The sequence below is a fragment of the Mesocricetus auratus genome, unplaced genomic scaffold (assembly GCF_017639785.1).
Source record: "Mesocricetus auratus isolate SY011 unplaced genomic scaffold, BCM_Maur_2.0 Super-Scaffold_15014, whole genome shotgun sequence".
Lineage (NCBI taxonomy): Eukaryota > Metazoa > Chordata > Mammalia > Rodentia > Cricetidae > Mesocricetus > Mesocricetus auratus.
The window spans coordinates 16,609,536-16,623,078 of NW_024429186.1; the positions used below are offsets into that span (position 1 = coordinate 16,609,536).

At 46.7% G+C, this 13,543-nt stretch overlaps 1 protein-coding gene and 1 long non-coding RNA gene across 4 annotated transcripts in view; one reads left to right on the top strand and one right to left on the bottom strand.

Moving 5' to 3' along the window:
* Positions 1-13,543, top strand: part of Lgmn (legumain) — a 35,445-nt gene that overhangs the window by 13,335 nt on the left and 8,567 nt on the right. For all 3 annotated transcript variants that reach the window (XM_005068387.4, XM_013112230.3, XM_021226188.2), the window contains exons 3-8: positions 6,946-7,043; positions 8,919-9,000; positions 10,424-10,509; positions 11,148-11,223; positions 12,001-12,063; positions 12,757-12,823. In XM_005068387.4, coding sequence (XP_005068444.1) covers positions 6,946-7,043; positions 8,919-9,000; positions 10,424-10,509; positions 11,148-11,223; positions 12,001-12,063; positions 12,757-12,823 — 472 coding nt within the window. The remainder of the gene's footprint in view (positions 1-6,945; positions 7,044-8,918; positions 9,001-10,423; positions 10,510-11,147; positions 11,224-12,000; positions 12,064-12,756; positions 12,824-13,543) is intronic.
* On the bottom strand, positions 11,384-12,807 carry LOC121139272. The gene is made up of 2 exons (XR_005876177.1): positions 12,736-12,807; positions 11,384-11,566 (listed from the first exon to the last, which is right to left on the bottom strand). It is a non-coding gene; the product is annotated as an uncharacterized LOC121139272 (long non-coding RNA).

Consider the following 13,543-nt stretch of genomic DNA (forward strand, 5'->3'; position numbering starts at 1 on the left):
AACAGAGATAGTTCCAGGACAGCCAGGGCTGTAAGAGAAACTGTCTCAAAAAACCAAACCAAGCCAAAACAACAAGAAGTTAATTTTAACTTTCATGCAAGGTGTATAGATTTTCACAGGATCATGTTGTAGGCTCTCCTCAGAGCATTCCGAGGTCCTTAGTCCTTCTAGTGGGACTCAGTGGGGTCGTGTGGAGCCCAACCTTTCTTAATCCCTTTTATCCACCAACATTTGGGTGGAAATGGCCAGCAGTCTGTTCAGTGTGTTGTAGCCTGAAATTGGTACATGGGGGGGGGGGTTGGGCAGGATGCAGACCCAGCCAGCTGGCTTGAGATCCGCCTGGTCCAGTAAGAGCTGCATGAGTCATGGAAAACCTCCTAGCAGCTGCATTTGAAAATGCTTAAAATATGTAGGAGGGGCTGACAAGATCGTCTGTTCAGTAAAATGTCTGCTGTGCAAGCACTAGGACTTGAGTTCAACCCCTAGAACTTGCTTTAAAAAAAACAATCCAGGAATATTGGGGTGCACTTATACTCCCGACTCGATGTAAGGAGGTGGAGGTAGGTGGACCTCTGGGACTCAGTGGCCAGCCAGTGACAGACCACGTCTCAAAAAGGGGGTCTGTAGTGTTGAGTAGGCTGGAGAGGTGGCTCAGTGGTTAGTAGCACTTCTAGAGGACCTGGGTTTGAGTCTCAGCTTCCATATCAAGCAACTCACAGACTCCTGTAACTCCAGTTCCAGGGGATCTGATGCTCTCTTATGGATTCCTTGAGAAACTACACATAACATGCACATGCAAATAGGCAGACATAAATATACACAAATAAAAATAAAGTGAATATTACCTGTCATAGATCAAGGCAACTCTTAAAAAGAAAGAATGTAATTGGGGGCTTGCATACCGTTTCAGAGGGTCAGTGTGGGCTGTTGAAACCTCAAAGCCCACCCCAGTGACACGCCTACTCCAATAAGGCCACACCTCATAATCCTTCCAAGCAGTTCACCAGCTGGGGACCAAGCCTGCAAATATATGATGAGCCTAATGAGGGCCATTCTTATATAAAGCACCATAGCACCTGAGGAGCAACGCCCCAGATTGTTCATTTGCCTACACACACACACACACACCTCTACACAAACGTATAAACAAAACATATATAGGAAATTAATTTTCACATCTGATTTAGATCAGATGTCCAAATGAATATCAATTCACTATGTAATTAATATAAAAATTACTGTTGAGATAGCCTACATTGTTTTAAAAAGTATCCATTAGATTTATTTGTGTGTGTGTGAATGTGTATATATGTGTGGGCACAAGCATACTATGGCACATATTGTGGAGGCCAGAGGACATCTTGCAGGTGTTCACACTCTCTTTCTACCATGTGGGGGTCCTAAGGATCGAACTCAGGTTGTCAGACTTGGCAGCAAGCACTTTTATCAGTAGAGTCATCTTGCTGGTCCCTATGTGCTTTTCCGATGCTAAATCATCGAAATCCAGTGTATATGGGAGTCCAGGGTGTCTCAGTTTAGACTCTCCATGGTGCGGGCGCTTGGCTCCCGAACAGTGCGGCTGGCACAGGTGGAGCTGTGTCCTTCCCTGTGCGTGTCCGTGCATTTGTTTGTATGTCATCAAGGTTCCCTGTGCGTGTCCGTATGTTTGTTTGTATGTCATCAAGGGGCTCCCTTAGGTGAAGGTCTGACTGCTCTTAAATGGCCTTTGTGTGCTGGCCAGAGAGGAAATTTGGCCTGATTAAGAGCCGCTATCTCAACTGATTCCTTTTCCTTTGAGTGAAAAGATAAGCACAGACCACAGGCAGCAAGCCTGCTGGTTTATCAGCCACTTTATTTTTATACCACCAACGTAGGAAGAGACCTTCGGTTAAACATTACCTTCAGTGCCTTAGCTTCTAATTTTGTTTTTTGTTTGTTTTTGGTTGTTTGTAGCCACAGCTGGTGTCTAACTCATGGCCATTCTACTTTATTGCATTTTCTTCAAGACAGGGTCTCTTACTCTTGTCCAGGCTAGCCTTGAGTTCAAAGCCGTCCTTCTGCTTCAGCCTCCTGAGTGCAGGACTGCACTTCTATTAAAAATTAACATGTGGGCTGGAGAGATGGCTCAGAGGTTAAGACCACTGGCTACTCTTCCAGAGGTCCTGAGTTCAATTCCCGGCAGCCATATGGTGGCTCACAGCCATTCATAATGAGATCTGGTACCCTCTTCTGGCATGCAGGCGTACATGCAGACAGAACAGTGTGCACAAAATAAATAAATAAATGAATAAATAAATAAATAAATACATCTTAAAAAATTAACATGTGTTTAAAGTTTGCACAGGAGACTTAGAAAAATCTGGTAAGACAAAAGGAATATATCAGTTGTGTTCCTTAGCCTCCCAGTGTCAGTGTCTGTTGTGTAACATTCTAAACTGTCCTCCCCCATAGCATCTCCTGAGGTTCCCAGTGTCTGGTGTGTAACATTCTAAACTGTCCTCCCCCATAGCATCTTCTGAGGCTCCCAGTGTCTGGTGTGTAACATTCTAAACTGTCCTCCCCCATAGCATCTCCTGAGGCATTAAGATAGAATTGACTTGCACTGGCTCACCATTCCATTTAGCTTTACTTGGGGGCACATGGTTTACAAGGGATGTGGTAGTAGGGGAAGGGGATAGAGAACCAGGAGGAAAGACCCACTGGCCTCAGATTGACAAAGATGGTTCCTGTGGGAACTCCTAAGTACCAGATATGGGTCAGGGTGTAACTATACTTGGTCAGGTGTGTGTGTGTGTGTGTGTGTGTGTGTGTGTGTGTGTGTGTGTGTGTGTGTGTGTGTGTGTGTTGTTGGCTGATTTTGTGTGTCAACTTGACCCAAGCTGGAGCCATCAGAGAGAAAAGAGCTTTAGTTAAGGAAATGCCTCCATGAGATCCAGCTTTAAGGCATTTTTTTTTCAATTAGTGATCAGTGGAGGAGTGCCCAGTCCATGCTGAGTGGTGCCATCCCTGGGCTGGTGGTCCTGGGTTCTCTAAGAAAGCAGGCTGAGCAAGCCATGTGGAGTAAGTCAGTAAGCAGCTCCCCTCCATGGTCTCTGCGTCAGCTCCTGCCTCCAGGTTCCTGCCCTGTTTGACTTCCTGACTTCCTTTAATCAACAGTGATGTGGAAATGTAAGCTAAATAAACCCTTTCCTTTCCAACTTGCTTTATGGTCATGGTGTTTTGTTGCAGCAATAGAAACTCTTAAGTAAGGTGTGTGTGTGGGAGGGAGGAAGGGAGGGAGACAGACAAACAGACAGACAGACAGACAACTGGGAGAAGGAGGGTGAGAGAGGAGAGGGCAAGGGGCTTATGCAGAAGGAACTGTGGGAGAGGTGAGTGTCGCATGTGAACTGTGACAACACAAAACCTCAGTGAGGAAATAGCCAGCCTGTTAGGTACCAGAACCTCCTCTGTGTTTTAAATGCTATGTGTGGAGAGCCCTAAGTTGGCCACCTAAACTCAGGCCCATGTGACTCAAATCCGTTTTCCAATTTTGAGGTCCTGTGTCCAGATAAGTGCTCCTTGTTACAAAATGATTACAGCAGCTCCAGGTGTTACCTCCCAAATAAAACCTCTGTAGAGGAGAAGGAGGCCACCTGTGCCAGTTACCCGCCTGGCTCTCTCTCAAGTTATGAACATTTTCCTGCAAGACTTTGCCCAGTCTGGCCTGCGAGAGTTGCGTCATACATCACATGCTTATGTTAACATCAGCTCCTGGAGAAGGAAAGGGAATTTCTGGTTGTGACTCAGAGAAGTTCCTGACAGGATTATGCTAGAGTGGTTCACAGTCCAGAGAGACTGGAGGAGGGATGGTAGGGAAAGCGGGAGTGTGTGAACAGTGAGCTGTATTAGGAGGACAAGCTTAGCAAGCCTCATTTTCTTCATTTTGACAGAACCAGGCAACTGCAATTTGATGGGCACTGTCATGGTGGTGCACACCTTTGGTCTCAGTGCTCGGGAGGCAGAGGCAGGTGGATCTGTGTGAGTCTGAGGTCAGCCTGGTCTACAGAGTGATTTCTAGGCTAGCTAGGGTTACATAGTGAGACTGTAAGTTTTTTTTTTTAATTCTGGCTGTCCAGAAACTCACTATGTAGACCAGGCTGGTCTCAAACTCACAGAGATACACTAGCCTCTGCCTCCCAGGGCTGGGATTAAAGGTGTATGCCATTATGCCTGGCTAATACAATCTTTTTGATAGAGAAGTTGGGTTGACCCCTATGTAGGTACTAACAGGAGTGTGGCACCCCGGGACCCTATGAGCCTTCTTAGACCTTCCCCATCCTCATCCCCATCACAACACCATTATTGTCTGTCTCAGGACCAATCAGCAGACTCTTCCGGGAAGGGCCAGGCATTAAATGTTTGAGTGTTTGGAATACAGAGAGTCAAAATGCAGACCGGTGGGCCCAGGGACCAGGCAGCGGGAGCTGGGGAGGGGAGGCAGCAGAGCTGTACAGTCTGTCCTCAAGACACACTCTTCACTTAGGCTGATGTCTTTGAAGTTAGTCCTCATTGGCGCTAAGGTCAGCAGCTTGTACTTGAAGCAAAGCATCCTTTGAAGAGGGCATGCAGGGAGAGGGTTGGGGAGCCCTGGGTGAGCCTGGGGTGGGACAGGAGTGTTTGGGGGAGCAGGAGTTCCTCTTCCTTCGTACCTGCTGTATAACGGGAACAAAGGACATCAACTCACTCTAAACCTCAGCCTCCAACTTTGGACTTGGTGAAAGGCAGGGCCTCCCACCCCAGTTCAGCACCTCCCCACCACTGTGCTTGGGTGCAAGAAGCCTGGGAGGCAGGATGCTGGGGAAGCAGGATGTGGGTCAGGAGGGGAGGAGCTGCATGCCCCCGTCAGGCAAGCATACCTGGTCAGAAAGCCTGTCCCCATGAATAAATACAGCACACACCAGCTGTATTTAGCCTTTGCTCCAAGTGCCCTGTCTTACTGTGCTTACAGCTGGTGGTGATGGGCAATGCCCACTGTACATGTGACATTGTGAGCGGCTTCAGTATCAGGTCACGGGATTCCTCGGTGAGCCTGGCCAACTCCCAGTGTCAGCCTTGAAGTCAGCTGAGTCAGAGATTTCTGCTTCCTGCAGAGGCTGTGCCCTGTAATGAGATCATGCTCAGCCTAGCATCACCTCCATTGGCTTTTTCTGAGGGGAAAACACCAGTTGTGCTGTTTCCACATTATCTGAGTTCATTGAACTCCACTTGATTTCATATTCACTCAGGGCAGAGCCCTTTTACTAAGTAAGGCAGAGGCAGCTGACTACTTCTGAGGATCCTGCGGCTCTTGCATGAAAAACCATCAAGATCGGTAGTCAAAATGCTTGGGTTTTTCTCCTCCATGAGCCTACTACGAGTAGAGTGGGTCACCTCCTGTCCTCCAGCTGTACGAAGGGAGTTATGACTTCTATCACCCGAGGACTGAGGACTAATGAGATAGGGACCCGAGGTGAGTCCGGAGCAGATCGAAGGTGTATGCACTTAGCTGTCCACTTGTCTGGCAGCTTGTGAGTGCTGGCCCCACGATAGCCATAACAGTCACAGCAAATGGATGCTAAACCCAAGTATTTGCCATCACACAGGCTCAGCCTGGCATTGCGGATGCTTTGTTTTCTTGGTCACCTCATGTGGGTTGCTGTGTGTAGTGGCCACATATACTGCTGTGTCTGCCTAAGGATGTTGCTGCTAGCCACACAGTGCTTCTCTGTGTTCATGTAGGTGTCTGTTCCTGGAATGACATTGTTAGTGGAAAGTTAGGCAATGTGTTTCCTTCCTCCCTGACCTCAAGTATTCTGCACAGAGTGCAGTGTGCATCATCTGAAACCAGGAATTCCAACAGGGATGGTTTCTGTTCCCTTTGATTGCCTTCTTTGGTTTCAAATGATGATACTAACCATTTTTATTGCTGTTGTTTCAAGACAGAGTCTCTCTGTAACTTTGGAGCCTGTCCTAGAACTCGCTCTGTAGACCGCCTGCCTCAGCCTCCTGAGTGCTGGGAATAAAGGTGTGTGCCACCACCGCCAGGCACTAATCATTTTCTTAAAAGACAGGATCTCATGTTACCTAGGCTGACTTCAGACTCACTGCATAGCTAAGGAACTTGAACTTCTTGCCTGCCTTTATCTCCCCAAAGTGTATTACAGATGCAAGTGTGCCCCATCAAATCCAGTTTGTGTGGTGGTGAGCTTGAACTTAGAGTTTATGGCATGGTAGGCAAGCGCTCTCCCAACTGAGCTACATTCCTAACTATCATCACCGAGACAGCACTTCCAAAATTGTGCTGTCTGCCTGCCTGCCTATCTATCAGAGATAGTCTCAGGAGCCCAGGCAGGCCCCAGGACTTGCTGTGTAGTTCACACTGGCCCTGAACTCCTGTTTCTCCTGTATATACTTCCAAAGGGCTGGGATTACAGGCGTGCCTCACAAGCCTGCCTTCTGAGCTGGACTTTGAGATGTCACACTTGCCTGAACAGTGACTCTTGGATGAATCAGAAGCTGTGAACTTGTTGCTTCATTTTTTTCTGGGGCCTTCTATTTGAGACCTGAATCCATGCTTTTGTACTTTCATGTGGTATGAAATATGAAAACAAGTTGCTTAGGACTTTCAAGGGCCTGTCAATCTGCAGGTGTGACTGTGTATGCACACCTGTGCCTATGTATTTATGCATATCTGTGCCCATGTATTTACACACATGTGCCTGATAGTACTAGCTTGCTATCAGATACGTATGTGGATAATAAGAGTGGGGGGACCTTTTAAAATTGAAGTTAAAAAAAATGAATGTTGTAAAAAATAATCATTTCAAACCTTGACCGGTAGGGAGCCTTCTGTAAGATAGAAATAACTCAAAATGGGCCACCTCCCCTGTGGTATCTAAAAGCCAAGGGAACCATTTCTTCCAGGCAGACGCATGCCACGCCTACCAGATCATTCACCGGAATGGAATTCCTGATGAGCAGATCATAGTGATGATGTATGACGACATTGCCAACTCTGAAGAGTAAGTGGGGAGCTTTGAACTTGGACGCGAAACAGAATTTAAAACCAGTGAGGCTTATAGGGCTCCTTAGGACAGTGGCCCAGTGTGGGAATGGTGGCCCCAGGGTAAAAGCCACAGGGATTGTCATGTGTTGAGCTCCCAGCATGTGTTAGGTGCCATGGGGGTGGTGGGAAACTGGAGATGAGCAAAAGGAGGTACTCCTGGAAGAGTTAAAGTACTGCACCTCAAAGTAGGAAGCCTGTCCTCAGTCTCTGAGCTGAGGCACCTGCCTGTAGAAGGTTCTAGTCTGTGCAGGACATCCCACCGTGCTCCTTTCTGGCGTGTGTTTAGTATTAATACGGTTCTCTTGCACACTTACTTGCCCTAGTTTTCTGGGAACTGAGGAAAGACAGGTATGGCTCTGAGCTAGGCAATTCCTGGGCTCTGGCTCCTGACTGTGGCACTTGAGCCTGGGTGTTCAGTTTTGCTTTGTGTCCTGTTTGGTTTTTCTAGACAGGGTTTCTCTGTGTAGCCCTGGCTGTCTTGGAACTCAGTCACAGAGATCCACCTGCCTCTGCTTCCTGAGTGCAGGGATTAAAGGTGTTTGCCACCACCACAGGCTTGTCCTGTTGTTTTTTAAGAGCAGTGTTGTTTGCATGATCTTACTCTAAGATGCTCTGGTTCCCAGCAGGGGCAGGACACCCTCACCTTGGCTCCTCTCCTGGTTTTTTTTTTTGAAGAAGTAAAATAATTTTTTCTTTATTCTTGTTTGCCAGTTTCTCCATGTAATGGTCCTGTCTCATTCCAGTCATGTGTAGATTGGTTTCCAGCATAGAAATGGTTAACAAATAGCTCTCCACAAATTCCTTATTTAATTTCACACCACTGCATCATATCTCATATAATGTGCAAAATCCTACTGGGTTCCATTATAAGCTAAATTTCCATGAATCCTTTTCCTTAAGTGTGCAGATGGCGTATGTTCTGTCCATCAAATCTATATTGGTTCACAAGCCCATCATAATGATATGCAGCAGGGAAACTAGAGAGAGATGGCTCCCTCTGCGCCACAGTTGACATATCATAACATAGCAGAATCCAGAGAAACAGGAACACAGACTCCTTGTTTCTTCTTTGATATGTGAGAAAGCTGAGACCCAGAGAGACTAACACGTCTACTATCACACACTGAGATTCTTAGAAAGTCAATTTTAATACATAAGAATGCTCTCAAGTTTGTTGAATGCAACAGAGAGTTGCTTCCCTAAAACCTCGTACCCAAAATGCTTCTCTATGACCTCCAATTACTGCATGCACATCAGAGTGTAACATAATGGATTTACTGCATTCTCCAATCGTCTGTGAAAGTTGTGAACATAAGGGACTGTGTTCGTTGCTCACTGCCTCCTAGCAACTGACAAGGGTAATTATACAATAGATGCCCTGTACATTCACACACACTGAGTAGTAAATGTGCATTGAATATGTAAGTAGTGGTATGACTGCTTCTTGGAAACATATAGGGAAAGTAGAGCTAGAGATTCACAAACATTCTCTCGGCTTAATAAACAAAGGAGGGTGAGTTAAAATCATGAACGCAGTTTACAGTTTTCACTTGGTTTTTCAACTTTTAACTATGAGCAGTAACCTGAACTCCAGCATCACTAAGTCTGAACATACCCATGGCCACCTGTTCAAGGCTTAAGATCTCGTTTCCTCTCTGCTCTCTTGGGTTCAGGTTGCTGAGATCCCCAGCTGCCCAAACCACATGCACTGGTGCCTAACCAGGTGACAGGAAGTGTCTTCAGGAGCAGAGTTGTCTGCTGTTTTTTCATATAATAGCGTGTGTCGAAGGGAGACACATATTGTGTTATAACATTGTTCTTTAATTTTCAGGAACCCTACCCCAGGTATTGTGATCAACCGGCCCAATGGCACAGATGTGTATGCAGGAGTCCTGAAGGATTATACAGGAGAGGTAAGGGCATGCTTACCTGAAGCCAGTGGCTTTGGGTCTTACTTAGTTCATTGCTATCTCCCCCTCCCTTATTTGTGCTTGAGAAATGAGTGGGGAGAGATTTCCTTGGAGAGAGAGAGCTGAGGCTGTAACCAGGGCTTCGTATAATCTAGTCACATTCTCAGCCTTAGTTGTTTGTGTCGGTTTTTGAGATGTAGGGTCTCTTTTTTGGGTTCAAACTAGCCTTGAACTCCTGGATACGCGCAATTCTCCTGCCTCTTCTTCCCCAAAAATGGGGACCATAGGTACATGCTACTGTTTCTAGTTAGTCAGTGTTTTGGAAGTGAACAGAGAAAAGGAAAAACGGGCAAGTGTTCTAAAAAGGTTAGAGTTTACTGCTATTTAGATGCTAGTCTTTGCATGTATCAAGCATGGTATGTATTTCCTTTGGTGACAACCCTGAATTTCCTGAGGTGTTATGGAGTTAAAGATTATGTGTGCTCTTTTATAAAAATCAATTTCCTAAGCCCATACCTAGCACAAAATCTGTCAGGATTTTCCTGAAGATAGTTTTTTTTGGGGGGGTGGTGGTGGTGAGATTTTAAGACAGAGGTTCTTTGTCCTGGAACTCCATCTGTAAACCAGACTGGTCTCAAACTCAGAGATCCGCCTGCCTCTGCCTCCCAAGTGCTGGGATTAAAGGTGTATGCCACCACTGCCTGGCTTTAAAGACCGATCTTTTAAAAATTAATATTCTAATATATTTCTCCCCAAATGGTTAATTTCCTCCCAATTTATTGATACTGTATAAATTGTCATTTATGGTCTTTATACTGTTCTTTTTCTTAACTTCCTAAGGTTGTCTTACAAGGCAAAGAAACATTGACCCAAAGCTTAGCATTTCTTTCAGCTTTGTTTCACTTATGATCTCTTAAATTCAAATGTAAATTTAATATGTATGCAATATAGTGGATCTCATCTCAAGGGATAATTTCTTTCTGTATAGATCTATAGGGTTGTTTAAATCCTAGGTGATAGAATTTTGGGGGTGATGTGGTTTTTTTTTCCTATTTTCGCATTGTTTTTGATGATCAAGTGTCCTTGGACATCTAGTACCGGTGGGGCTGGTGCTCTGAGGTAGCAAGCTGGAGACCCTGACCCTTTACGTCCTCTTCTTTTGCCCTCTGAGTATTTTCTTCCTGTGTTAGCAGAATCTTTTCTTTCAGGGGTGGGGGCGGTCCCCCACTTCATGAAAGGCTTGGTGAGTTGCCACCTGCCCCAAACAAGATGGCATTTTCACAGTTCACAGGGCCTGGGCTTGAGGAACGTCATCCTGGCCTGGTGTTACTATGGAGCTGGAAGCTGGGTGCCCTGGGCCTGTCACACTCTATAAAATGTGCCTAAAGTAACAGCTGCTCTGGCTTTGACTCCCGGTTCCTTGTAGGATGTGACTCCGGAGAACTTCCTCGCCGTGCTAAGAGGCGATGCAGAGGCTGTGAAGGGCAAAGGGTCGGGAAAAGTCCTGAGGAGGTACCTACCGTCTGTTTTGCGGATTCCACACTCTTCAGGCTGCATCCTTACACAGAGGACCTAAAGGGGCATGGTTCTTTGCTCCTGTCACCTTCGAGAAGTTAGAGAGAGCAGTTTTGTCTTGACCCAGGATAAGGTCACACAAGGCTGTTTGTGTCACATACCCCTGTCATCCAGGGTCCCTCATAGGACTTCATGCATGTATTGTTAAGCTACAACCCTAGCCAGCCCCCCTCCCCCAAATGCCTGCCTCTCCCTAACATACCATCCCATTGTTTTTTGATACAGGGTGTCACTAAATTGTCCAGGCTGCTCTTGAACTTGTAGCCCGACTCAGCCTCTAGAGTTATTAGCATGTGCCTGCCATTCATGTATGTGCATGTATTTCCCCTTTCTGTGCTTTTTGAGACAGGGTCTCACAATGTAGTCCTGGCTGGCTTGGAACTCCTTATTAGATAGATCAAGAGATCAGTCTGCCTCTAGCCTCCAAGTGCTGGTATTAAAGGCACGTCCTACCATGCCCTGCTCAAACTTAACTTGGTGATGAAGGCAGCTTTTCAGGGACATGGGCAGGGAAACAGGAACGGGAGGGAAGCTGTGTCTTCTCTGGCTCACTCTCTTCTGTCCTCTCTTGGCAGTGGTCCCCGGGATCATGTGTTTGTTTACTTCACAGACCATGGAGCCACTGGAATCCTGGTGTTCCCTAGTGATGATGTGAGTTCTGCTTACCATTTTGATTGTAGGCTTTTGTTGTTGTCATTGTCATGACATGGGGATTGAATGAAGAGCCTTGTGTACATTAGTCAAGTGCTGTACTACTGAGCTATGCCCTTGGCCATTTTTCTTAACATTGATTTTTAAACATTGTTAAACATTGATTTTTACATTTATTTATGTGCATGTGTGCCATGTCACACACATGGAGGTCAAAGAGGGACAGTTTTTGGGAGTCGGTTCTCATCTTCCATCCCGCAGGTCCTGGGGATCGAACTCAGGTCATCAGGCTTGGCAGCGAAGCTCTTACCATCTGAGCCCTCTCACTGCCCTCTTCTTAAGTCTTTAAAGAGACATGACAGGGACAGTTTCATCTATCTTTAGAATGTAAAGGAAAGCAGAAAACAAGGCCTGTGTGTTGAGAGGAAACCTATGTGTTTTCTGATGTTCCGCAAGGTTGGTAGCAATGCTGCGCTGGGGTGTGCGGGACAAGTGTTGCAGCTGAATTTTCTAGCTGTTTCTCTCCATGCCACAGTGTCAGTCAGGGCTGAGTATGTCACAGACGACACAGTACGAGGAGGTCTGAGTGCCGAGGACAAACCTGTGCATGGAGAAGGGTCTTCTCCTGTCTTTCAGTGTGTACATGGGATGGCCGAGATGGCGTTCTAGACTTCACGGCTCACTGTGGTTTCTTTCACTGATTGGGAAAAGGACTTTATAAGGTGTTGGTGGCTTCTCTGGGATGCTGGTCTGAATGGCCACCTTCTTACCTTTCAGCTTCATGTCAAGGACCTGAACAAGACCATTCGCTACATGTATGAACACAAAATGTACCAGAAGGTAACTTAAGTGCCTGAGTGCCTCGGGGAGGGAGGAGCTCGAGGAGCGAAGCCTACACTGGCACAGGTGGCACTTGGACAGGTCGCTGGACTTTCTGGACAGGGTTTCACCTGGTTAGCTTTGACCAGTGGTGTCCCAGGATTCACTATACCTCCTAGAGAGCTTGTTACAACACAGTGTGACCTTCACCCTCAGCTTGGACCTAGCAGGTCTTACAGGGGCTGTGAATTAGCTGCTGCAGGATGGGGACTTCGTGGGAAGACTGCTGCTCCTGAGACTACCCCAGTTTGGGACAATTGGAGGGACACCCACTACCTTATTCTCTGCCCCCCTTGCGTTTTCCTCTCTGCACTCTGTAGGAACTATAGAGGGTGGTGTATATATATGATGTTAATGCAGAAAGATGGCCGCCTTGCGACCTGGCTCTCTGGAGGTATAGAATCAGTGTCTTCAGCGTTTTGAGGCTCCAGTCTTTCCTGCGCTCTGCTAATGCAGATCACTTTACTCCATTAGTGAAGAAATGTGATTACTTTTTGTCAAATGGCTTTCGTAGCCTTTGGCAATGGTTCTGTCCAGCAACAGTGGCTTCCCAAATCCAGAGCACAGGATAGTGGGCAGGGATGGAGAGTGACGTGACAGCCCATTGGCTGGCACTGCCTGCTGGGCGCTCACCTGTCTCGGACGCCCCTGCAGATGGTGTTCTACATTGAAGCTTGTGAGTCTGGCTCCATGATGAACCACCTGCCCAATGACATCAATGGTAAGTGTTGAGCAGGCTGAGTGTGGTTGTCCTTAGGTGCTGCCCATTTGAGACCATGTGTTCCCACCTGCGCAGGGCCACTGAGGGCAGCCTGATATGCAGATGGAGGACATGCTTGTGGCCAGATCCGGCTGCTTCTGCCCCACAAGTATTCATAGGGAATAAAGATTCTTTGGGGACTGGAGACCCGGCTTAGTGGCTAGGAGCACCCGTGTTCTCGTAGAAGACCCGGGCTTGGGGCCATGGAGGTGCATAACCACCTATAACTCCAGTTTCAGGGGAACTGATGCCCTCTGCTGGCTCCCTAGGTTCAAGGTACATAAATAGGCAAACACTCATACAAAATAAAAATAAAATCCTAACAACTACAACCACCACCCAAAACAGTGCTGTCAAGAAGAGTCTATGTTGGGGGGCTAGAGAGATGATGGCTCAGAGGTTAAGAGCACTGCAGGTTCTTCCAGAGGTCCTGAGTTCAATTCCCACTAACTACATGGTGGCTCACAACCATCGATAATGAGATCAGGTGCCTTTTCCTGGCGTACAAGCATGTAAACAGATAAAAAACTATGCATAATAAATAAATATTAAAAAATATTAAAAAACGAGTCTATGTTGGTTGGGTGTTAGTGGTGGATGCCTTTAATCCCAGCACTGGGGAGGCAGAGGCAGGCAGATCTTTGTGAGTTTGAGACTAGCCTAGTCTACAAGAGCTAGTTC